This window comes from Mesoplodon bidens, assembly GCF_964165515.1.
Source record: "Mesoplodon bidens genome assembly, chromosome: 7".
NCBI lineage: Eukaryota > Metazoa > Chordata > Mammalia > Artiodactyla > Ziphiidae > Mesoplodon > Mesoplodon bidens.
This window is the reverse complement of record NC_138164.1, coordinates 71,725,473-71,752,153: the sequence shown is the minus strand read 5'-3', so window position 1 is coordinate 71,752,153 and position 26,681 is coordinate 71,725,473. Positions and strand designations below refer to the sequence as shown.

The window sequence follows — 26,681 nt, the reverse complement described above, 5'->3', positions numbered from 1 at the left end:
CTTAACTTCTTGGGCCGTTGTTTCCTCGGCTGTAAAATGGGAATGAAATAGTTTGCTAGCAGGATTGTTGAGACTCTAATTAGCTAGTACATGTAGAATTCCTAACACATAGTTCATAGCGCATAGCAGTTGCTCAATGAATGGAAATGTGGGCTCTCACATACATACAGGTATTTCACGGAGCTCAGGAAGGGATGTGAGAACACGTTACCTCTTTCTCCTTGTGACTCCCCATGTTCCAGCTGCCTGCAACTTCCCTAATGGGATGAAGGCCTGCCTTCCTTCCATACAGCAAGAGGACACCTTAAATATTAGAAACTCTGGGAGTGAGAACACAGGCATTTAGATTCCCCTTCAAGGAACTGAGAGCAGCTCCTAAGAGCTGGGTTTGATGGGGACACCAGAGCGCTGACTGACTGAGGGAAGAGGGGGACAAGAGAAGATTTGGGGGTGTCAGACACAAACTTAGCTCATTGTACTCTTTTATCTGGGTCAGACTTCCTGTCCTTCTCCCAGGAACTCGTTTCATCTCTAAGGGCCTAAGGGACCGAGGTGCCACTGCTCTTAGAGCATATAGTGTCCACATTTGCATCTCCATTGTTTGCTGCATTTCTCGTGTGACCTCAGAAGAGTCTTTCGGGTTTCATCTGTACGTACATCAGAACTAAGCTGCCTCACCAGGATGTTATGAGACTGAATGAAATGAGGTATGGGAACCACTTGGCATTTCTCAGGAAGAAAGAAAATTGGCAATTTGCAGGTGGCCTTATAATTATGTTATTTTAACATAGATGAGGTAGGTTGAGAAGGCAGGAATAAAAATGTTAGATGTATCCAACGTGCCTTGCTCATTACATGGCATGGGTGGTAATCACCGAGAACTGTAGAAGGAGCTGTTGTTTAATTCCTCCTTTCCGTGTCAGAAACTACTGCTTTACTCAGTATCAGGTTCCAGCATGTTTTTCACCTATACTTTAACATTTGGGAACTGGGTGTGTTAAGTATATTTGGGGGCCTGTACTTTTAGACTAAGTGAACTTCAACAGAATGACTCAATACATGTCAATATTTTGTCAGCCAGGAGTCAGGGCTTGGGGAGTGTGAGCCAGCAGTGACTGGATATTGGAGCTTCTGAAGGAGGTTTTTCTAATAAGCTCTGGGGCAAGAGTCCTTCTTCCGTTGTGGGTACAATTCTGTGGGCTTCTGCCTGTGAATAGTTAAAACACTGTGGGTATTCAGCGTGTATTCAAGCCTGGGAAGCTACCTGCGTTATTTTGGAACTCATCTTTGTTTGCATCTGTAGCACGGGGAAGCAGAGAGAGGTGTGATGAGCAGAGGAGCAGAGAATGGGGTTCCCTTTCGAGTGGCCAAGAAAACTCCAAGTGATCCCAGCTCTAGTTCTGGTTACTGATTTTCAGCATGGTAGTATTGGCACACACGGTGGGAAAGGACCAGTGTTTTGGGGTTTTAAAAAAAGGCATAGCATATTTTTGAATTTGCTTCACTCAATCCCTGAGCCATATTTCTTCAAGTGTTTGTTGATGTGTTGAAGGCTCATGAAGTGTAATACGTGTTAGCACAGCGCTGGGTACTGGGCATGGGCACAACATTAGCTGCCAAGGAGAAAGGGAGAAATCAACAATCCAAGGGGAGAAATCAACAACAAAAAACACGGGGGAAAAAAAAAACACTTGCCAAATTTGCTTCTGATTCCAGACACAGTTAATATTTAAGCTGAAAAATACCTCAGAAGAGGGTACGTCTGGTGTTATTTTTAACTGCTTTATTTATTTTTTAATTTTTTGGTTGTGCCACAAGGCTTGTGGGATCTTGGTTCCTTAGTTTCAGAGACAGTGTGAGGCATAAGACTCTTATTTTTTTCTAGTAAGCAGACTTGTGAACTGTACTTAACCAAGTATCTCACCCTCATCCCATTTCCTGCCAATCCCAACCACAAGGTAACCCAGTGAATATTGTATGTTTCTGGTGTTTGATCGTGTGCTCTGAATACCTCATTTCTTCTCTTTTGATTTCTGAATAGCAGGAACAAAGACATTTTGTTTAAAACCTAAATAATGTGCCTCATTGTAATTTGGCCAACAACATAGATATTTTAAAAAACCATGGCACCTGTGTGCTGCTGCCTTCCCTGGCACTGGCTCAGTTGGCCTTCAGTTGTTCAGTTGTTCACCAGTTGTGTACCAGGCACTGTACAAGGCATCGTGGGGAATAGAAAGAAGGTCAAGATACTCTTTAAGTATCTCCCAGTTTACTATGAGAGATAAGATATGTATGCACAGAATGAGGTTGAATAGCAGACATGAAATCCATAGCTGCATAGAGTTTAGTAGAGAGAGACTGGTTTCATCTCTGGGCAGGAGGGGACAACGTGATATACAGTGTGGACAGTTGTGGGCCTGGTGGCTAGAGGCGCAGGAACTGGATTTCCAGGGAGCAGAGGGAGGAGAATGTAGAGACTCTGCTTGTCCTTTGTTCTTGGTGAGTGGGAAGGAGAAAGGAGGAAGATGACAGGAGAAATGGCTGTTCCATGGAGACCCCAACCATCAGCATTTGGCCCAGGTCCTCTCATTGTGTGACTGATTTATTTACTAAAGGAGATGATACAAAACACTGTGAGAAAACTGAACATAGCATCTGCTATAAGCTTCCTCGTATCACTCACTGGCTTCTTAAAGTGACACTCAGGAGACATTGCTTTCTAGTCCTGAGCTATTGGCTGTTTTTACTGTGAGTTCTATCAGTGACCAGGATTCTTTTCTCACATTGCCCGCTAGATAACTTGATTCAACTTTGTGCTCACCTGTTTCAAGAACAGAGGCCTCCTGCCATGTGTTTTTCTATTAGCCTTAATTCTGCCTCCATTATAAGTTCCTCCTCTTGTTCCCTGCCCTTCCCCTCCCCATCCTTTTCCCCCCGCCTTTCTCACATCCCTGTGGTCAGTATTCGATATACAACTGCCTCATCTGCTGTAATTCCTTTCTGGAACAGTGAGGAAGGCAACAAAAGGGAGCATGGCTTCCTCAAGTGTTCAGCCTGTTCCTGGGACTACAAAAGTAGTAATCAAAGTGCAGAGAGAAGGAAAGGAAATGAATTTGCTAGAACATCTAGTCCATAATTTTAGTGACAACAATCTTGGGCAGGGCTCTGTGGCCTTGGGGCAAAATGCTCCCCTCCCCCCCTCCAGTTCTTTAGCTTCGCTGTAAAAAGCCAGCACCTTCCGAGGTACTTCTTCCAAGTCCTTGACTCTGTGATGCCACTAGGAGAACTCGTGGAGTTTAACCAGGCACAGTGCTTTCAGCCAATAGTGACTTCCCCTCTTTTGCCTGAGACAGGACCACTGGAGCAGGAAGTCTGAGTGGGTAGTTTTCCTCCCTCTTGGGGGCCACTATGACCCTCTTTGCCCTTCTTACTCAACAGCCAAGGGAGCAGTTGTTCAGGAGGGAGCTGGCTCAACTCACTTTTCTCCATTCACCCTCCCTTCACTCTCACCCTAGGGCTGCTCTGTCCCTCCGGTAGGGCATCATGGTCTAGAGAATCCTCCTCTCCCCTCTAAGCCAGCTCCAGGCTTCTGAACTCCCACCATCTTCTGGATGCTCTGCTTGTCTTTACTCCTCTTGTATTCGAACGAGAACTCACCTGGCCAGCCTGTAGAGTTGGGTTGAAAGTTCCCAGTCAGTTGCCCCAGTCCACCATCCTCCCGGCACAGCATCTCTTAGATCTGCTGTTTCTTCTGTTCTACTGCCCAATCACTTGTCTCGCCTGTGTCTTTTCTTTAGCTATTTTCTACCCGAGTTAGAGTAAGCAGTGCCATTCTGGTTCTGACCTACGGAATCTCTAAAATGCTTTGCGGCCTTATTTCAGCAGGGATGTTCCCTTCTTGAGAACAACTGCTCACTGTTCTAGTCTGCATCTGATGTTAGGTCCTGACTTTGAGGTGAGTTTATTTGTACAGATTTAAACTGTGAACCTCCTGTGTGCCTGGTACCATGATAAAAATTTCAAGGCTTCTGATGGATGGTTTTGTCTTGTCTCATGCCTGTTTTCATTTCTGTTCTACCATTGCCTTTGCTTCGCTGCTTAATCATCTCTAGGCTCCAACTCCCTCTACCTTCCTGGCAGTTTGATTTTACAAACTTCCTCTCCTATCCTGCCTTAATAGCTTCTGGCTTCAGAGGCGTGATTTATGCTTCCTCAAAGGGTAAGTTTTTACTCGCTGAATTATTGTTTCTTTTGCAGTTCCAGCGTGGTAAATCCAGCTTCCACCATGATAAATCCAGCTTCCACCATGATTGATACATCCCAGGAAAGCACAAGGAAGTCAGCTGTATCTCCAGCCAAGGTACATTGAGCTCAGACTTTGAAAATCTCATTTGGGGCAGGAGTGCCATTTTTCTCATTTTATCAAAGCACCGTGAAATAAAGAGAATTTCATAGTACTTTTTTCCTACCAAATATAGATAATTTTTACTGTTTAATATAAGAAATCACTCTTGTGGTGGAAAATTTTATGAATATCATGTTACTGCATTGCTGAAGACCTAGATTTTTTGTCCTAAAGAATGAAATGTCTAATGCTGTTGAGGGCTGCTTCTTTTAAGCATAGGAATGTGGCTTGTTGGTTCCATATCAGTCCTTATTCCTATTCATGGCTTCCTGAATCTCTGTTAGAGGTCTGCTTAGGGGAGGGAATTGTCAATTTATGAAACAACAGATAGCAAATATTGATGTTCAGTCTTACATTAATAAAAAAATGCTGGGGGGGAGAGAGAAATTAGGAGTTAGGGGTTAACATATTCACACTACTATATATAAAATAGATAACCAACAAAGACCTACGGTATAGCACAAGGAATTATACTAAATATTTTGTAATAACCTAAAGGAGAAAAGAATCTGAATAAAATATATATATATATATATATGTATATGTATGTATGTATAACTGAATCACTGCTCTACACCTGAAACTAATACCTTGTAAATCAACTATACTTCAATTGAAAAAAAATTCTATTTACTGATATGCTTTCTGTCATTAGAATTGATGATCATGATAGTGACTATGAACCACTTCGATACCTTGTCTTTTAAATCCTTATAGGAAAGGTCAGTTACAATTATATTTAGTACAGCTTTAATCTATCACAGTGAGTCTCATACAGTAGGAAGAGAACAGGTGGGAATCTGCCCTAATTAGAGTCTCAGATTTACCCCAACCTTGACCAGATCTTTGATATGTTCAGGCCCATGTTTTCTCACATCTGTAAAAATTTCACTTCTGTGAGATTTAGATTTGAATGCCTGGTTCTGGTTTAACTTTGGAGGACTCTGGAATTGAGTATATTTTATACAATTTTGTTCTGCGGTTCTTTTGGGGTTTTTTTTTTTTTTTTTGGTATGGCATATACATGGTAATTCTTTGCTAACCAGATTAATTAAGACCATCATTTTTCAAACATGCCAGATAGAATTTACTGGATAAAACTACCAACTATTGGAGATAATAAGCATTTGCTGACACTGAGTTGCTGTTGTGACATTTAAAATAAATTTAATAAACAATATTTTTCCTCAGCAAAGGAAGAATCCATTTAATAGCTCCATGCTGCCAGAAGATCACTTATCTCAACAAATCAAAAATGAGCGGTCAAAAAATGGAAGGGCTGGTTTCTTTCAGACTTCAGAAGAGGGTAAATATTATTTTTATGGGCTAGATATTTTTATCTTTGTTATCTATGGACTAAGGGAAATTCTCAGAGTTCCTTTAACCAAAATAGCTTTCAAGAGAAAGTGAAAAGTTCTGATGGTTTTCTTCTACTATGCCCACTGGTTTCCTGCCTGAGGGAAGGAAGCAGAAATTTTAGAAACTGGAAGTTCATGCATTCCAGTCTCGGAGCTGACACTTGTGTGACCTCCATGTCTTAGGTCCCCCCACAGTGACCTGGGAAATTTTTTGACCAGAGGCATTCAGTCATTCATTTAACAGTCTTTATTGAATGTCTACCAGGTACAGACACAGTTCTCTGTTTAAAATTGAGAGTTTGCCTCAAGATAAAAAGACCACTTGACAATGTTACAATCCTCTAATCTGTAATTATCAGCCCAGTCTTCCAGGAGCATTTGATCAGATTTGTTGCTTAACTGATTGAAGTCTGCCTCTTATGGAATTTTACCATTCTTACCACTAAGAAGAAGCATTAGACAATTTAATCTCTTCAAAAGCAACTGTAAGAAGATTCCACAAGCATCAAAGATTGGACAAGGGGTAGAAAATTAACAAACAGTAGAGTTAGGAGTTTCAATTAGCCTGTTTTAATATTAGTGTATTTTTCCTCTCCATTGGATACACTTTATATAGCATAAAATACTTTACAGAAAAGAAGTCACTGGAACATTACCTGTTTTTTTTTTAACTTTTTGACAAAATTAATTTTTGTTTTAGGTATTGAGATTTAAAAAAATTGAGCTCCCTTTTCTGGTTTCCATATGTGAATTTTTTAAAGTGACTTCTGTGTTTTTTCTTTACCTTCCTTGAGGAATTTTTAAAGTTTCTTTTTAAAAAAAAATTTTTATTGAGTATAAAGTACCACAAACTATGTATGTAAAGCACAGCAATCTTAAATTCAATGAAGTTCATGCGTGAATTTTTTAAGGCTTTTTAATTAGGTCTGTATTTATGCTTCATGCTTCATTGTCTTTAATATTTAGTGTTTTTGCTAAATGTAGATTAAGTTTATGATAGGTGTTTTAAATTATAGAGTTATTCTGCATTTGGTATATCATCTAATATGTTTTGCTTTTCAGGTGAATTGTCAGAGTCCAAAGAAGTGTCATCTATCCTGGATATTTCAAGCCAAAATTTAGAGAAAACAAAGCAGACTTTTCCAGGCCCTGAGAATGGGTCCCAAATCAAGGCTCCAATCCCCAAAGCCAGGAAAATGATCTATAAATCACATGACTTAAAGCAAGATGATAATCAGTCTTTTCCTAGACAAAGGACAGACTCCCTGAACACAAGAGGGCCTCCAAGAGGGATCCTGAAACGCAATTCCAGTTCCAGTAGCACAGACTCAGAAACTATTCATTTTCATCAGAACATTGAACCCAAAAGCAAAATTGTGTCACCTGGCCTAACCATCCATGAGAGAATTTCTGAGAAGGAGCATTCTTTAGAAGATGACTCCTCCTCAAACTCACTGGAGCCATTAAAGCACGTGAGATTCTCTGCAGTGAAGGATGAACTCCCACAGAGTCTGGGGCTAGTCCATGGCCGGGAAGTAGGAGAATTTAGTGTTTTAGAATCTGACAGGTTGAAGAATGGAACAGAAGATGCAGGGGACATAGATGAGTTTTGGAATGATCCTAAGCCTTCCCAATACAGAAAGCCTTTGCTTTTTCAGCCATCAGCCTCAAGCCCAAGTACATCAAAAAATGAAACACATCAACCAACGACTTCTGGTTCCTTTCCAATTAATGAGCACCATTCTCCCAAAGAAGTTTTAACTACAAGAGCACAGTCCACTGAGAATTCACACGCCATCAATGAACACACAGCTAACTCATCAGAATTATCAAGGCTTGAATCAGAGTTGTCCAGAAGCCCTGCTGGTAAGAGATTCGTCACTACCAGGCTCTAAAAACTGAGCCAATGGGCTTGGAATGGCCAGGCCAGCCAGCCAGCCTGGTAGAAACCCATTTTGCTTTCTCGGTATTCCCGCTAAAATTCAAGCAGATAGCACTGGGGAATGTTTATGCCTCTTAATGGGTTTGCATGTTTTCCTCAATCACCAATAACTAAAAGAACCAGGATAGCACACTTTCTGGCACATTATGCTTAATCCAAAAAAAAAAATCATATCAATAATTTAACTAAACAAATTATAGTATTTTGAGTTAAATCAAGGTGTATATACAGAGTGAGAAATAAACATATGCTAATACCTTTGTACAGAGTAAATATATTATTACTCACCTAATGCAAATTTATCAATTACCATTTAACCAAACTTCGGTTTCTCTTTTAATTTCAGGAGAACCATCACTTTCTTAGCCTCAAAGGATGGGAAACTAGACTTTAAATTCTTACTGTGAAAAAGCCTCATACTTTGGCCTGCCCAGGGCCTCCATGCATTTGTTCTTAGACTTTAAATGCTCTGAAGGAACTTTCTCCTTCAGCTGGTGTGAGCTGAGAGGCAATGAGAATACTGCTTTTTCCTGCTAACTAGCTGACTAGTCCTCTCTTGAAGATCTTAGAACTCTCAAGGGATGCCTCAAACAGCTTTCCTATACCTATATGATTACTTCACAATTCTTATGTTTTAAAACAGAAGCAATGGGAAAAATCATTTTGTGTACTCTCTCCCATCTTCACTAAGTCCTAATCTAACTCTATGATAATTTTTCTAGTCAGGAAAATTTAGAGTAGCAACAGTCAAGTTTCTAACTCATTTGCTCTCCTCCTCCCTTATTAGTCAATATTAAGTGACCCTGAGTCATTTTTGCTTAGCCGTACATTTTCATACTTATTCAAATCAATCCACTTCTTAAAGGACAAAGCATTTCCATCACCCCTCTCCCTGGGTATTTTAAATCATTGGAACAGAAGAGAATATTTTTAAAAAAAATTAAAAATTAGCTTCTTCAAGATATAAAGGAACTCATTTTAAGGAAACTACTAAAGTTTGAATAAACACTAGCAAATAATTGGGTGATGCTTACTTAAGTGTTTATCCAAAAGATGAAAAAAATTTCTTTGGTAATATTTTCCTTTGTTATAATCCATAGAAAAAAATGGTAAACCTTTCCTGATTTTCAAAGTGCACCTGCTTTCCCACAGACTACCTTTATAATTTTGTATTAACTATTTATTTTTGCTTTCTGATTTTTAAATCTCAATCTCAGCTCACCATGAAGTCTGGGGAGAAGCCATCATCAGCTAAACCCATTTTGGTTGACAGACAGGCCTTCTGGTCTCAGAGCTTATAAACAAAGTTCTGCTTACTCATTAATGCCCTGCTTTCCCCCCTGTTTACCACAGAAATATATACAAGTAAATAATGGAGCATAAGAAGAAAATCAGGACCAAAAAAGAATGGTAAACTCTAACTGTGTGAATTATAAGGGTTTGACTTTAGCTCTGAGCTTTAGAACAGTCATTATCACACTCATTATATTATACTGGAAGAAAACAAAAGAATTCCTCAAAGGAAACAAAACATTATCTGCCATCAAATTTTTAAACTCTTCTTATTTTTAAGTAATATACTTTCATTTGAAAAGTGTAAAAACATTTGAAAAGAAGAAATGCATACAGAATAAAACAATTATCATCTGTGATATCACCCAGCACTAACTATCACTAATGTTTAATTGTAGGGCCTTCCAATAATTTTCACACATGGATATAATTTAAATTATGTTTATACTGTCCAGACTGCTTCTTTCACTAACAGTGTAGTACAAGCATTTTTTTCATTATTAGTCTTCTGTTAAACAGACTAACAAAGAATTCTTAAAGATTTCTCAAAGGAACTTTATCATTACTGACATATATTTAATAGTATAATGTGTAGTTATGAAAGGAAACCAGTATCCACTATGTGCCAATTATTGTATAAGCCTTTGTTGTTTTTACATTTAGCCAGAGTTGATGATTAAAATCAAAGAGATAATTTTATTAACTGACATCTCCTCTGGTGCATTTCAGATGTAGCTAACGTCATAAAAATTCAGCTTACGTAATTTTCAAGAACATGTATTGTGTAGCTTAGCATTTATAAGGAAGAGCAAGAAATGCTGAAACACCTTTAGTCTTAACTAAAGTGAAAGAATAACTGAGTTCCCTCATCTACATGTGCCATGTGCCCTGTGAATAAAACTCAGAAAAGTCTCTCCCTACTGTTTCTTTTTTTTTTTTAACATCTTTATTGGAGTATAATTTCTCCCTACTCTCTTGGTAGCCTAGAAAGAATTTAAGTGTCCTTCCCTAGCCTCCTAGCCGTTGGTTGGCAAACATCAGGGAACAGGTAGAAATCCCATTCTCCATCAGTCCTCATTTTACTTTGTCTCACAGAGACTATCTCCAGCTTACAGGTTGTGGAAGGGAAATAGGGGATCATGGAGGAGCCTCTTGAGACCATGGTCCTCAAACTGCAGTATGCAAAACAACCACTGGGATAGCTGGTAGGAAAGATTCCTGGGCCCCATCTTCAGAGATTCTGGTTCAGTATACCAGGAGTAAGGCCCTTGGATGCAAATATCCTTCTTGTGCCATTCTGACGTTTTGGAGGGAGCTCCTTGTTTAATCTTCCTTGAACGTTGTTTTTCTAACTTCTGAAATCTCCTAAGTCTGTGTTTCTCGAACTTGAGTATAAGCCCTCTCTAGGGTTTATGAGTGGGCCAGTAGATAGGTGGCGTCATAAAATCAACATGATGTATCTTCCTGGAGTGTCTATTTTATGCAAAGCTTCGAGAAAAATTAATATTTAAAATGTAACATGGGTCAGAATACAAAATCTACTTGATTTTTTAGAATAAAACAGACACTTGAAAGAAATTCCCCAATTCGGCTTATACCCCATACTTCCAGGGGCCTATGTTTACCTTCCTTTACTGTTATAGGGCATCTTTGGTAGAATATCTTAATTAGGATGGTTTACATTATAACTCCAGATAAATGCTGATATAAACAGCTAATGGTGTAGAAAATGTAAATACAAAGTGCCTTTTTAAAAGATAATGTTAGTGATTGAATAATAATTCTTTAAGCATTCTCTTTTCTTATTTAGAAAAGCATTTCTGTGTTGCAGATGAACTGTCTCACGTTGAGCCTGAGTCATCTCAGGTGCCAGATCTCAGTTCTAGAGACCATCAGCAAGGTAAGCCCCCTCTTCTCAAGTCCCTAAAAGCTAAGACGTCCTCATGCTCTGGTCCACATGCCACTGAGATAAGGAAGACAACTGATGATTCCATATCTAAAGTCCTAGACTGGTTTAACCGAAGTTCTCATTCAGATGACAAGAAATCATCTCTCCAATATTCCCAAGAAATAGAGCCTAAAGGAAAAACAGACTCAAAGTCACGGATTGCTGTTGCCTTGGTGACCGATGATACCAGTCAAAAAGAAAATGGCTCAAAGGCTCTGTTATCCACCAAAGTTGAATTGACACCTGTGGGATCTGATTCAACATTCCAGGTAGAGGAAAATATGCCTTTTGGAAATGGCAAAAATGTGGATATCAAACCCAAATCTATTAATTTGTCCCCACAAGGCAAGGAAAGTCCAGGCATACTGCAACCATTTGAAATCTCCAGTCCAAATCAAGAGAGTAAAACTGTGGACTATAGCCAAGGTTCAAAAAACGTAGGAGAAGGAATTGGGGTACTTCCTCCAACCAATAACTATTCCTACAGTGTTTGCAAAGGATCTCATGCAGAAGGTCAAGTTCCATGCAACACTAAGGATGTTGACAGTTTAGGTGAAGAAGAGCCCAAGCTTTGTGTTTATGAAGAAAATAGAAGAAAGTCAGAAGTGAATTTTGACTCTTCAACAGTTATCGAACAATGGAGTTTGAAAGACAATGTGAAGGCAGGGAGAGAGAGCAAAGGAAGAGCTAGTTACATCCTAAAAGCTTCTTCAGAATCGGAGGCTATTGAGTCACCCCCTGAGGCTACCAACAATAAATCTCCTTGGAAGAAGCCTAAGGTCCAACTACAAGAAGCAGGTGAGGTTCCCCAAAACCAAGTGCAAAGAGAGAAATACAAAAGAGTGAGTGACAGAATATCCTTTTGGGAAGGTGAGAAAGCTACTGCTAACTTAACTCATAAAGAACCGACATCTTCATTTAGTCAGGAACAACTTTCTGCTAAAGCATATCAGCCTGTGAAGTCCATGGACAGTTTATCTATGGGCTGTAGTAAATATAATAATCAAGTCACTGCCGAACAAGTGGTCCTAGATAAGGATGGTCAAGCAGCCCATCTCTGCCATTTTTATTCCTCAAATAAAACTAAAGAGACCAGGCCCCAAACATCAGGTCCATCCAAAATTGATCCTTCAGCTGGCCAACCAGGTAAAGTGTCTCTGTTTCAGAGTAAGACAACTGAGCCTATAAGAAGATTACCAGTGACAGACAGTTTGCATTATGAAAAGGACATTACTTTTCCACCACTGCAACTTCCTTCAAATGTTGGGAGTGAAATACATACCTCTTTGGAGAAAGACAGATCTCTAATTGGTGAATGGAATCCCAACTTTAAAGTTATATCCCTAAAAGAAAGAATGGATGAACCCAATACAGAACAGGTCTATAATCACTCTCAATTTGAGAATTTGAGAAAGTTTTGGGACTTAGGAGCCAATCCAAACAGTCAAGATAATATTGAGAAGAATACTACCACAAGCCAAAAAAATTCTGTGCCTTCTACTAGCCAGAAACACAAAGAATTCAATGACATTAAATCATCAGGAAAAAATACCCATGAAAGAGAGACGCTTCTAAGCCAGAAAAAAGTTCCGGAAAGAGAGGAAATAGAGAAATTAAATTCAAAGGGCACACTCCAGGTGTTACCAAATGAAACCACATTTCCATTGAGACCACCCAGAAAGTCCACTCATCAGTTGCCAGGATATGAGTCATCAAAGGAAAACATGGGAAAAAATACAGAAGGGTTTGTTACTCCAGTGTTCAAGGAAGAAAAGGATTACTCTGACCAAGAGATTCAAGAGATTCAAGAATCCATCGTGAAAACAAGTGTTTTCTCTAAAGACTACAGAGACACGTTTAATGACAGCTTACAGAAGCTGCTTTCAGAAGCCTCATCACAAGTCATCCAGCCCTCTGGTGGAAAAGTTCATAAAAAACAAGCGCTTGAACCAGGTATTTCTGAAATTAAGACATGGCCTCGAAAGACAGATTTTGCTGATACTGAGGAAGAAGCCAAAAGACCTAAGGAGATCATTAATGAGCATATAGACAAAACAGTAGCTCCTCCAAAGGTCAATTCGAACACTTTGACTGCTAGTCCAGACAAACTCCTGAAGGAAGCAACTGGAACTCCACCCTCTCCCTTGCAAACCAAATGTGAACCGGCAACCACTAGGATCAACTCTGAGTCTGAAGAGAGTAGAGTTTATGAAGAAGGGATAGAATGGAGTCAGAACACATCAGCCTATCAGAGAGAGATACTAGCTTCTTTTCCAGAGGCAGAAACTTTGGGAAATTCAGCTCTCTCCCAGAAAGCTCAAAGTGGTGAGTGCCAGCTAAACACAGAGAACTTGTTTCAGATGGCTGCAGAAGGTTCTTACCCATTGGATCAACCTTCCTATCACCACAGAAAGGGTTCTTTTGGGGATGTGGCCAACACTCCCCAAGGTATGCCTTCTTCTAAGGATGCTCATCTTGTTCCTCAGAATAAGGCATTACCTTCTCAAAGGGAAATTTCTGAGACTGTAGAAAAAGTTCTTCTTCTACCCAAACCTGCACTGAATGATGTAAAGGCTGTATTACAAAAGCTACTTAGAGAAGCTTGGTTGAGTTATCCAGTTGGGAGGGAAGTAGTTTCTGGAGAAGTAAAAGCAGAATTTCCTGAAGGCGTGCAGGTAGAAGGTAGCCCCTCAAAGTCTGGGAGTTATCCCATCACAGACTACAATGGACAGCATAGTTCCAGACAGAAAGGATTTGTATTCCTGCAGTGTAGTTCCTGATCAAACTCGTAAAGTTGGATCTTATTTAGCTGCCCAAATGCTTCCATCAGAACAAACCCTTAGCTCATCTGCTTCTACTGTTGCTCAGTATGGCAAAGAGTTATCTCAGGAAGTGACAGAAATTTGTGAGGGAAACAATTATTCAACCTAAATCAGAGCTCCTTGAATTCAGTGCTGTCTTAGAAAAACTACTGAAGGAAACAATTGAAACCCCCTGCTCAAAATATGACAGTGATACAGGGACTCTTTATTCATCAAAGTTAAATAGGTAGTACTGAGGTGCCCAGGCAAGCTGCTTCTGAATTCCATCCTAAGGAAATAAAAGAAACAGTAGAAAAGTCTGAGGCTCCATCAATTACTGGGAGTGCTTTTGAGATTGGCTTTGAGAAACTCCTTAAAGAATCATCTAACGGTCCTTCTTATCAGCTCCAAGTGTTGGTGAAGGAAGAAACTCCTGAGAAGGAGCCTTCACAGTCAAAGCAGGCCAGGTTCTTGGGGAAAGTGCCCTCTTTTTACTGGAAAGCCTCAAAGGCCTCGGAAATGAAACGTAAGAGTAGTGTTTTCAAATCTCAAGTCAGTCAACGTGATAAAGTGTTGGGAAGAGACAAAGCTGTGACTGATTTACCAATAGATCTCTGTGGTTTTGAAAGTGGGGTTGAGATCCCTGGAACCTCACAACTTTCTGTGGACCATGAAATAGGGACCACTGAAGCTATAAAACCCCCAGAGGACAGGAATTCTAAAAGTGAGGTTGCAGTAGTTTGAGAAGGGGCTTTTCAGGAGCTTGGTTTCAAAGAGGCTCCTGAAGCAATTAATGTGCCCAGAAATAGGCAACCCATTCCTCTCCTGACAAACAAAGAAAACTCTACAAAAATAAGTAAAGTTGAATTGATTCTGGCATCCCCATATAAGAGACAAGAGAAAAAGGAAGAAAAAGAAGGTTTCTCTGACTCTGATTTTTCAGATGGAAACATCAGTTCTAAGGCAGAAAGCTATAGAAATACCTCCAGTGAGCATTTTGAAGTTTTAACTGATTGGTTAATGAGTTGATTTATGTAATGCTGACATAAAGAATGGTGTAGTTTTTAGAATTGGGATTAATTTGACAATCCCAAATGGTACTAAATTCTTCTTTGTACTTCAGTTCTCCCTAGATTTTCTTAATAAAAAACTACATTTCCTTTTATATTCTTTAATCAAATGAGTTACATAGAGATAGCTTTACCCATCAGGCAGTGTTTCAGAATCTGACTTTATTCTCACTGATCAATGATAGAATTTTTAGGTTTCAAAAGTATTTTTTAAAGAACTTTTGGGTTTTAGAGAGTACCTCTAAAACATCCAAGTGTGCTTTCCTCTTGGAACTAATTAGAATTTCCTAATTGGCAGTCCATACAGGAGTCTCTAGTAAGATTTGTGGCAAGAAACTCCCATATTGGTCACACATTTCCCTTTTAAGAACAGTAGTTTACCACATTAGTGGCTAAGTATCAGGAACAAAGTGCAAGGCTGGAAGTTTCCCTCAGATACCTTGGGCTGTGGTGTTTCTGTTGCCACTCTCTCCCTCTTGTTTGCAATTATCTGCAGGATCCTCCCCTTCTAGGGTATGCCTCAGTCTGATGACCTCACCTGATTCCACCTATAAGGGCATTGCCTGGCCTGCTGCATTTCTTTGGCTCCAGCCTTAGCTAAGTGAATGGAGATCTTAATCAATTACCATATTCACCTAAGTGGACTTGGGCTTCTGGTTTCAGCCAGGCTATAAAAGATAGGGCTTATCTCAGTTTGCTATTCTGAGCAACCTGGCTATTTTGGGAGAGAAACCCAGGAACAAATAGGGATTAGAAGTTAGCTGATTAGAGTGATGAAATGATAAAGGATGCTCTCTGGCTGGAACATTCTAACCAAAATTGCACAACAACTAATGTTGATCACCTTCCTTAGTAGAAAATTAATAGAATTTGTCATTTTCTGGCTCCCTTCAGTCTCAATGAGAACAAATGAGCTTTACTGAGTGGCTGATTTGTGAGGTTTGGGCTCCTTTGCAAGTAGCTATAGGGCCTCTTATTGAAAACTGACCAAAGAATCCACCTTTAATCCTAATTAATCAAGCTGAAGCCCCTTTAACATTTGTAACTGGTGAGAAAAGGAAAATAAAATACCAGTCTCTCAAACCAGACATATGCAAGAGTGTAAGGCAACATCTTAAACTTGTTGAAGTAGACTTTTACTAAGCTACCCCATGAGTTACTAGGCCAAACTGACCTATAGGAGGTGAAGGGCTTGTAAATTTGCACTTACTTTACAGACTACTGCTTAATGTATATGGCTGTGTTAAAGTATACCAGCATAACAGATTGAACAGCAAAAAAGCCTATCTAAAAAAGAAATAGTCAATATAAATAACCACCCAGACAGACAGAGCCCAGAGAAGATATTTTAAAATTATAAGCCAAGTAGGAGGTATAAAATAGTACCTAGTTTTGTATCTTCTAACCTAAATTATTATTTTTTAAATAAGTGAGTGGGGGTGGAGTGAGAGTAGGGAAGAACCTGACAACAAGGCACCATAATTTTGATGAGCAGCCTAACATGTTTGACTTGTGGCTGAGCTCTTAACCAACCAATACGTCAGCATGTTCCTTTAAAAAGGGGGGAGGGAATGCTGGGAGATCATGCACATGATTAGTACACTAAAGCATATTAAAGTCACTGAGAAGGTCTGCAGTAAGAAACCTTTTAAGTTTGAAGACAGAGCATCCCAAATCTAATTCATCTTAGCATCCATTTACTGGAGAATGCCTATTAACATTGGGCAGAACTGGGATGCATTTCAGGAAAGTATTGTCTAGAGAAGTAATTCCTAAGTTCATCGACTCATTAATGGAATCATTCATTGATTTAGCAAACATTTTCAAAGTGCCTGTTGCCAAGCCACTCTTCTAGTCACTGAGACTACAGCAGTGATGAATGAGAGTACTCAGACCAGGGCTTATCCATGATGGAGTTTCCACTGTCAAAATGGAACAATTAAGGACTATCTAGAGAAAAACTTTTATAAAATTAGATGTATTTAAAGAACTGTTCTTATTCTCTGGTTATGCCCTTTTTCTTCCTTTTTTTTTTCCTTGTGGCCCTAAAATGCCTTTCCTTTTATAAAATAAAGGCATTAGTAGATAATAGAGACCCCCCCCACGCAAATGCCGTAGTAAAATAAAAAGTTGACTACCTCATGTCATTACCCAACATTTTGTTGGAACTTTCACCAGTTCGTGAAATCCAAAAAGCCTACATTTGTATCTGGAGAATTCACCCATCTCTGTACCCAATTATACACAGATGTTAAAACATCTGAATCCTGCCTTCTATGGTTTTCAGCTAATTATTTTAATGCTCCTAAAACCATTTTGTGGCTGTCTTCAAAAGCTAGAAGTGAAGGGGAAAGATTCAAAGTCTGGCACAGAACAAATCATGTGCCTAAAATAGAGGTGTAAAAGACTAAGAGAGCACATTTCTATTAATGTGGGAATCTTGTTAATCTTGTTTCTGTATCATTTATGCTTACAAATATTTCTTGACCAGGAATGTTATTTAAAGAATATACTAATATTCTTTAGTGGAGAAATTTTATTTTCTTCTGTTGGAGTGCTTCATAGAGTGAATAAAAGTATAGAGGCTTATGGCATAATGCCTCCTTTCAACCTACCATTTCAGTGTCCATTGATTATTAAGAGTTTGGTTGTTTTCTTTTTTGTGCAGTATTCATCGGTTTTGTCTTGCAACAGGTTCAGAAGAAGAACCCAGTCCTGTTTTGAAAACTTTGGAAAGGAGTGCTGCTAGGAAAATGCCTTCCAAAAGTCTAGAAGATATTGCATCAGATTCATCAAGTGAGAATAAAGTTTGCCTCACTGTTCATGCCCCCATCTCAGCTTAAAAATGCGTATGTGCTCTTCTGTGGCCTCACTGCATGCTGTTGTGCACTGAAAACCCTAAAGGGGGGTTAACAGATGAGAATAACTTTTCCCAAGTGAGCTGAAGAGGCTCAGCCTAAAGTGGCTGGAACTTTGCTTTTAAAATAATGCGTGAGGTTTGGTTACTAGAATACTAGGTTTCCTTGAAGAATCCCAGTTTGAGGGTTTATTCAAGTACAGTGAGTTTTAAAAGACTGTGGTAGCTAGTGGTTCTAGTGGTAATAGCTAACATTGATTGAACACTGTGTGCCAGGACTTGGCTAAGTGTTTCATATGCATTTTCCCATTTAACTGGCATAGGCAACCCTGTGAGGGACAAATTGTTACTCCCATTTTACAGATGAGGAAAGTGAAGTTCCCAGAGGTAAAGTAGTTTGCTTCCTTTCATACAGCAGAGCTGGGACTCAAAATCAACAGGCTATTAACAAGAGCATTTATGAAGAGACCGTGTTACATATGACAGTGTTGGATGTCTGATGAATTTTTGCATGATATAGAGATGAATTAGTCCCTGGCTTCAAGGACTTTGCTTTCTCTTTTATCCCTTTCCATGCATTTCTTTTGGATAGTGGAATTATAAGCCCAAAGGCTATCTGACATGCAACACTTCAGGCACACTATTCCCCACTGGCTGCTGCTTTAACTGGTGAAGGATTTCTAGAGTACTAACATACAGCATAATGTATATAGGGACTTAGAGATTGTGACTTCTTGGGGTTTTGTTCTTAATATTTTTAAGCTAAAATGCACCCCTGGGATTACAGATGGTCATGCGAAAACTTATTGAGTGCCAGTTAACCACTGCCAAACTCATATGATTAAAATTGACCATTGTCATGTTTAGGATATTTTTATGCATCTGCAACTGAGACTGAAAACTCAGATTTTAAAAAAGAAAAAGCTATGCCACTAAACAATTCTTAAAATTCAGAGATTTTCAGGGCTCTGGGGGCGATAGTCCCAGTTTGGAATGCAGTCCTCACCCTACCAAAGATCTTGGAATCTCAGGGTTGGAAGGGACCTTGAAGGTCACCCATTCCAAACTCCCCCCAGTGCAGGAATTCCCTCTAAAGTCCCCTAACAGGTGGCCAACCCCCCACATCCGCCTGAATGCTTCCAGAGAAGGCGAGTCCAGTCCTTTGTCGGACAGCCCTGATTGTTCTTCCTGATGTTAGTGATGGGCCCTGAGGGAAAAAAAAAAACCCAAAACTCAGCAACAATTGTCCAATTTGGCAAACCTCTTGCCTGAGAAGCATGTGGCTATTTCCATGGTGCAGCTTTAAAGTACTCAGGAATGTGTAGAGTTAAAATAAAAAACACCATCAGCTGACGGGTATTCCTGCATGCTCCTTTCCAAATACCGATACCCACTCTCACACGAGCCTGCCAAGATTCCACTTAGCAGCTGGTCCCCAGTTACATCTCTTCAGTTGACTTCCCAAGCAAGGCTCCCAGAGGCATACACAAATGATGATGCACGCACAGAAATATTCGTTAATGACCGTGGGTTTGAGAAGGTGTTAGTCATGGCTAGCATCTTACCATTTCCAGAAGAATAAAGAGGCTGTTGCAGCCCTGTGCTTTCTCCTGCTGCCAGCCGATTGCTTGCTCTGAGCTAACCCTCTAACCCTTGGGAGTCCGTGTGCAGCAGTGTGCTGATGTAAGCTGCATCGGGGCTGAAATGGGAGCTCCCGCTATGGCACTGGCTCAACTAGCTAATCTAAAGAGAAAGTATTTTGGGGAAGACATCTTGGTTGCACCCCTCACCGCATCTTGACTCATTGCTTCCAACTCCGGGGGCTTCCAGGGACAATCTCACTGTTCTTTCTCGCCAAGGGTCAGTCGTTTTAACCATTTGTTAATTTCTCCTGCACAGATCAAGCAAAAGTAGATAATCTGCCAGAAGAATTAGTGCGTAGTGCTGAAGATGGTAAATATCTTTATGTATTTGCATGTCTGTCTGTGTATTAGGTTCTGGGATGGTTCGGGCAGTCACTGGGATGCAGCTGTTAGAGAAATAGAAGAACGTCATTTGCCGCTATGTGATGAATTGTGCCTAAGTTATTATAAAATGGTTCTGACTTGGTGCATTTAATACTGCTTGTATTCTTAAGGTTTCTGCTGATGATACTGTTGTGAGGATCTCATCAGAGACCCTTGGGAAGCGAGGGTTTCTAAAAATAGGAAATTGTATTTCTATGGGTATGAGCAGATTTTTGCTACTCTGACTTGCAAAACTCCTTGTGAAGGCAGGGAGAGTGGAGAGGGTTTCTGGGTTAAGTTATTGCTATATTTGATTCTCAAGTCTCAGCATTTAGATCTCTCTAGGTATAACTGGTAAAGACTTAAGGTCAAAGGAAAGGGTCCCAGAACAAGAGTGGGGATCCTGCCTCTGCTCAAGTAAATAACTAAGTATAGACCAGGGGTGAAATTAACTGATTCTGAATTTTAAGGAGCCAGAAGGTCTTGCAGCTTGTCAATGGATCAGGTATTACTTGGTTCAGTTATAAAATGAATAGGGTAATAGTGGTGGGAGGGATGGAAATGAGTCTGATTTTTATGGTTCAGCATTTATGCAAACATAAATATAATTTAGACTTGTATGCTAGAATTTTGTTTTCTAAGTTGCCTGCACTATAATGATAAAAATGTATATCAACTGAGCTTTCTCATGTAAAATGCAGCAACAGAGCTCTTCAAAGGTCATTCCTTACTTTTATGTAATAGTTTTGTCTTTCTCATTTTATGTTTACAACCACCTCACTGAAGTAGGTGGGGCAGTGATTTTTATCTTCATTTTACAGATGAGAAAAGCTCAGAGAAATTAGGTGATCTATCTAAGCTCTTGTAGCTAGTCAGTCAGTGGGAGGGTGGGGACGGGCATCTCAGCTTCACTACTCCTAGTACAGTGCTCGTTCCATTTTCCATGCTGTGGCTTATTGAGTGAGAGGAAAGACACTGCACATCTCCTGTGCTGGATGTTGGATATTTAGTTGAACAGGAGACCTCAAAGAGGCTAATGAAGAATTGCACTGGGGAATGGAGGAAAGCAAGCTGAAAAACTGTCACGTGTATTCTGCAGTCTTAGTTGTGAAACTGACATTTGAGCTTTATTTTCGTGTCTCTTTCATCTTTCTGTTAAAATGGTATTTATTCTCAATGTTGCTCTTCTGAGTAGATCAAAAAGCAGATCAGGAACCAGATACAAATGAATGCATTCCAGGAAGTGAGTAGCAGGATCTTTCTCACAAATGACTGAATGTTGCCGCTCTACATGGTGTTAAATGTGCTGAAATAACTAACCCCATTAATGTAGCATTTATTATTATACTAAACTCTTGCAGCTTACAAAACTATTTCATTCTGACAAGGGTTTTATTAAAAATATTTTACTACTATCTGTGTTGAAAGATTAATTCATGATTCCACTGAGGGATAGTTATATATATTTAGAATTTTTATGTATACATATGTATATGTATTATATATACACATGTTATTGCTCAGTACTGTTATACTTTTGCCAGTCTCTCTGCTCTTTGAGTCTTTACTTAAAATGAAGTTGGCCCCTTCTAATATCACTTGGCTTTTATGTTGCAGTATGGTCTGGAGTATTGGATCTCTTATGGCCTTTACGCAAGGCTATAGACATGAAACAATTTATAATGTATCTGGACCTAAGAAAGAACTGTACTTTGACAATTAGTATGTAGTATGGTCATATATGCCTCTCTACATTATCTATAGGAGCAAATTTTATAATGCGCAGGGTTTAAGCTCTGAGGTTCAAAACTAAACTCTAGTATAATTCAATATATAAAGCAAATGAACATCTGAATCTCAAGTCGTAAATGTATGTGACAACATGGATGGATCTAGAGGGTATTTTGCTAAGTGAAATAAGTCAGAGAAAGACAAATACCATATGATCTCACTTATATGTGGAATCTAGAAAAACAAAACAAAACACAGACTCAGAGATATAGAGAACAAACGGATGGCTGCTGGGGGCATGGTGGCTGGGAAAAGGTTAAGTTTATTTTATAACTTAACCTTAAAAGGTTAAGTTATAAAATAAAAAAGCTGTGGGGATGTAATATACAGCATAAGGAATATGGCCAGTAATATTGTAATAACTTTGTATGGGGACAGATGGTTGCTAGACTTATGGTGATCATTTTATATGCAAATGTCAAGTTATTAATTAGTACACAACATAATATTGTATGTCAACTATATTTCAATTTAAAAAAAGAAATGTATGTACACTTGTGGTAGCTAATATGCATCAACTAATTAATATCCACCATGAAGAAAAGATAATGATTATTCACCATTTTCTGTTCAATCTTAAGACTGCTGTTCTTAACTGTGACTATTGTCTTGAGTACAAATAGTGCATTAAAAAGGTGTGGAGGCTAGCAAAGCATGAAGATATGCATGTGTGTCTTCTTGACGTCCCTGTTTGAGGTGGTTTCATAATCCTAGGCACTGGAGGGTTGAAGATAATGATATACACACCTGCCCTCAAGAGTCCACATAATTTTTAATAACAGTTTCCCAACAGTCTTTGGATGTGCTGATGGTTCTTAAAGAGAAGAGCAGCCAAAGGAAGGAGCCATTAGGTAGAGAAGTGCTACTGCTTGAAAGCTGTGACATCTCATCTGAAATCTGAAACTTTGCTCATGAGGTTCTCCTGCCAGAGATGAAGGAGCTGAGCTTTGGCACATGACCTGACAAATTCTTAAGAACCACCTAGGAAAGAAGGCAATCCAGGCTTCAGCCCTTGGTGTGTGTTCTCTGTCCGGCTGCTGCAGAGGAAACAAGATTTCTGTCCCTCAGGGGTGTTGGGTAAAGAGGCTTTTCCAGTTGCTTTTGAACTGGCAACTGGATACTTAAGTTTGGGCATCCTAGTTTATCTTTCTGTGTTTTGTTCAACATTTAACTTGAGAAGTGGAAACAAAACATAGGCATAGACAATGTATGCCTATATGTCTGTGTCTTCATATGTGACCTCCTAATTAGCTTAGTTATTGGTCAAGGGAAATAGGCTAATCATGTGCTAAATTCTGGGTAAATTAATTTCTCTTTTTTGTGATATTTTCCAAGATGACTCTTAATGTCTGGGCTGGGGTTGTTCATTTTCTCTAGTAAAGAGTGTATTCTTACCACAAGACAAAATGAAATGCATGATCAAAACACAAATAACTAAAGCCCAATAAATGTAAAACTGACTACATTTGAGTAACAGATATATACTTTTGAAAATAATAGGGAGTAGTGTTATGATAAAAAAGTTTTGCATACTCATTGGGCTACATTGTGCCCTTGTGGGATCTACTTTTTCACTGCTTCAGTATAAGTCACCTGAATACACACACACATGTGTTATTGTTTAATGGGAAGTAATTAAAGTAGGTATCATCTTGTGAGACACCATAAATGTATTTTGATGCATTTGTGAGCCTAAAGCTAGGTGAGAACTATTATGTGAATAAGCAAATATTTAATGTGTGTAGTTCAAGTTTCTGTCTTCCTTCATTAGATTTCTTTTAACTAAAGATGAATTTAGCTAATGCTCAGGACTAAATTTGAGCCTTTTGAGTTACATGTAGAAATACAATTTTATTTTTATTTATCTGTTTTCCTAGTATCTCTTTCAATGAGAAAGTCAAGTCAGTATATTTATATCACACTGAAAAGATAATTTAAAGATTTCCTATCAGATAATGTTTATTTGTTTAGCAAATATTTACATAAGGCCTAATATGTGCCAGACACTGTCCTAAGTGCCTTGAAAAATATTAAGCCATTCAATATAGAAGCTCTGATTCACCATAAGAAAAGCTTAGACATTGTCATTCTTAGTCAAAGAAGAAGAAAGTTTTCTAACTAGAGTTACACAAATGAGGAAGCGAATTCATCATCTTATTGTGACTTCCACACATATACTTACTGTATCAGAAAGAAATCATATGCTACATTTTCATAGTAAATTCTTAGAGTATCTTAAATTGAATCATTCAAACTTGCCTTGGGATATCTCTATTGAAAACTCTCTGAATTGACAGGTATCTAAATAATTTCTATTTTCAAAAAATAATTAGTTTTGAAATTGTAGTCTTTCACGACTTTCTGAGGGCGAAACACTCTTACAGGTAATCCCAACAATCACTAAAGAAACCAACTTCCTTTTAGACACTCAATAGCCTGAGTTTATGACTGAGTTGTGTACAAAGATCCTTGCTATCTGATGAAATAGTTTTTCAGCCTGCAGCATGTTAAAAATGTAATATATCTCAAGGAGATGAACCAATAAAGTACAGATCTTGTGGTTCAAAGCTCTAATGTGAAAAAATAGAAGTTAAAACCAATTCACATTGGTAGTAGGTTTCAGTATAATTCAAATCCAGTCCTGCAGTCCAGTAAACCTAGTGGTTTTTAAATTTTTGTTTTCTATTTGGTTCAACTCCTTGCTAGTTCTCTCTCTATAATTGCATGTTGCTTACCTTATGGTCCTGTGCATGTGAACTACTATGCCTTTAACCAATTTACAAAAACGTCTCTGTTCATAGATGAAAGAAAAGTGTGTTTTCAACTTATGCCTTATGTTTGTCTGACAACTGTGAGGATAATTTTGAATGGAAATGCTACTGTTTAGTTTCCACAGTGCCTTCAAAACCTGATAATCAGTTTTCCCACCCTGACAAACTCAAAAGGATGAGCAAGTCTGTTCCAGCATTTCTCCAAGATGAGGCAAGTTTGTCTTTTGTACCTTCCGAAAAATGGAACCAAATAGGTGAATTTGCTATGCCAAGATTGGTGTGTCTGTATTCAGCCATAGCAGAGACCGAAGAGGTCAGCAGGACTGACCTTCGCCTCTCATGTCAATAGAGGTAGTGTTGTTAGTCCTGGAACAAGGCAAGGCACATCTCATTTGACTCATACAGTAACTCTTATTGGTGGTGAAGTCAAAGTGCATAGATTTGGGAATGTGACTTTTGTTTCAAAGTGGGTACAAAATAAGAAATCCAGCAGAAAAATGTTGGCATGAGCTCCTCTGTAGTTTAGAGTACAGTTGATTTGTGAAAGCTAAGTCTAGGTAGCATGACTAGCTTGAAAGCATATGTTAAAATAGTAAAGTAACAATGACATAGAAAACTTAAAGGATATCAACTGGGGGTAAGCACTTTACGTACATTATCTCATTTAATCTTCCATTAACCCTGGGAGGTGGGCACCATAGTTATCCCCAGATATTACAGATGAGGAAACTGAGAGTAGGAGAGGTAAGGTAACCTCACTCAGCTAGAAAGGGGTTAAACCAGCACTGGAGCCCAGTTCCAACCCCCATGCTATTAATACTATACCTACTGTCTCAAGTAAGAACATGACTATTACCTATTATTCATTTGGTACCTAGTAAGTACCAGGCACTTGATATTCGCTCTGATGTCTAACTCTCACAAACAGTGTGGTAGGTACAAATTTCTCCATTTTATAAAAGAAGAAAGAGCCTCACAGAGGTTAAGTAACTTTCCCCAAATCCAACAGCTACTAAAAAGTAGATCTAGGATTTGAACTCAGGTCCTGTGACTTAACTAAGATTCCATGTTCTGGCAGCCAGCTAGTTAGGAGCCTGAGCTTTGAGGTTAGGCACTCCCAGTTCTGGCGATGCTACTAATTTGCTACGTGATTATGGACAATTTCCTTAGCTTCCCTGAGTGCTTTCCTAGTACCTACCTCATTAGATTGTGAGGGGTCAGTGAGATAGTGCAGGGAAAACACATGGCACAGTGCTGTCACAGAGTACTTTAATGTTAACTGTTCCTGTTTGCAGTTTCGGTTTGATTTTTTTTTTTTTTTTTTTTTTTTTGCGGTACGCAGCCCTCTCACTGTTGTGGCCTCTCCCGTTGCGGAGCACAGGCTCTGGACGTGCAGGCTCAGCGGCCATGGCCCACGGGCCCAGCCGCTCTGCGGCATGCGGGATCCTCCCGGACCAAGGCACGAACCTGTGTCCCCTGCATCGGCAGGCGGACTCTCAACCACTGCGCCACCAGGGAAGCCCTGGTCTGATTTTTAGTGGCGAAATAAAAGCTTCATCCTTAAGTGTTCTCTTAGTAGATGGAATGTAAGGAAAGCTCTGGATAATATATAAAAAACATCCCTCCTCCCCCCACTGCCTGGGCACCGTTCTGTCTACTCTTAGCCTTAGATGAACTGTATCTGCAAGTATTCAGCCCTTGCATATGCTTAAGAACCCACATTACAGTTCCTTTGGAAAGGATCACTCATTCTTTGAAACTAACTCATTAGCTAGAAGCCAGCGTAGGCACCTCATGTAGTTCCTATGGTTTTATACCTTTGTAGATATGCTTTGGTCTTGGTTGGTCATATGAATGAACCATCTAATAATTTGAGAGGCCAATGATACCTGATTGGCCTGATTTTTTATTTTTCTCCTCCCTTCAGTTTTAACCTGCTGCCTCACTGCTCCACACAAAAGACAGTCCAAATTGTTTGAGTTTGTACGTCAGAGATGCCAAATTAAGCTGCATCATTTTACCTTTCAAAGTACCTGGGGTTGGACTGAATGTTAAAGGAAGTGGGATGAAATCAGGCATTGCTTCTTTGTCCACTGTCCCTTTGAGGCTTAGTGTCAGTCACATTTGTTGAGTACCAACTTTATGAAAATCAGTGTTCCAGGTCATCAAGACAAGGTCCTATCCTTCCAATAATCACTAATGATCTGATGTACCAGGTAGAATGTATTACAGCTATGATAGGGGGAAATGGTCTGTAAGCATGTGGGAAGGGTGTATGAGAATAGAAACATGAAAAATGTATGGATTTTTTTCACCCTTGAGGAAGGATTCTTTTCTCATCCATATAAATCATAATTTTTAACCCTTTTCTTAATCTGCGTTAGGATTGGCTTCTGTTATATTGACATGTAATTGCATGGGCCCTGGAATATGTTGGCA

General features: G+C 39.3%; 2 protein-coding genes across 5 annotated transcripts in view; both read left to right on the top strand.

Annotated features, from left to right (window-relative positions):
- Positions 1-26,681, top strand: part of LOC308620987 (synaptotagmin-like protein 2) — a 99,863-nt gene that overhangs the window by 59,210 nt on the left and 13,972 nt on the right. For 2 of the 4 annotated variants that reach the window (XM_081240987.1, XM_081240983.1), the window contains exons 5-12: positions 4,258-4,360; positions 5,597-5,711; positions 6,826-7,629; positions 10,830-10,898; positions 17,512-17,613; positions 19,574-19,627; positions 20,876-20,923; positions 24,359-24,453. In XM_081240987.1, coding sequence (XP_081097113.1) covers positions 4,258-4,360; positions 5,597-5,711; positions 6,826-7,629; positions 10,830-10,898; positions 17,512-17,613; positions 19,574-19,627; positions 20,876-20,923; positions 24,359-24,453 — 1,390 coding nt within the window. Of the gene's footprint in view, positions 1-4,257; positions 4,361-5,596; positions 5,712-6,825; positions 7,630-10,829; positions 10,899-17,511; positions 17,614-19,573; positions 19,628-20,875; positions 20,924-24,358; positions 24,454-26,681 lie in introns of those variants that run through there. The other 2 variants (XM_081240984.1, XM_081240986.1) reach the window with 2 other exon arrangements.
- On the top strand, positions 10,910-13,726 carry LOC308620120 (uncharacterized protein; the record flags this gene model as incomplete). The annotated part of the gene is made up of 1 exon (XM_081239437.1): positions 10,910-13,726. Exon 1 carries the CDS (start codon positions 11,228-11,230, stop codon positions 13,724-13,726), a length of 2,499 nt encoding a protein of 832 aa, XP_081095563.1. The 5' UTR covers positions 10,910-11,227.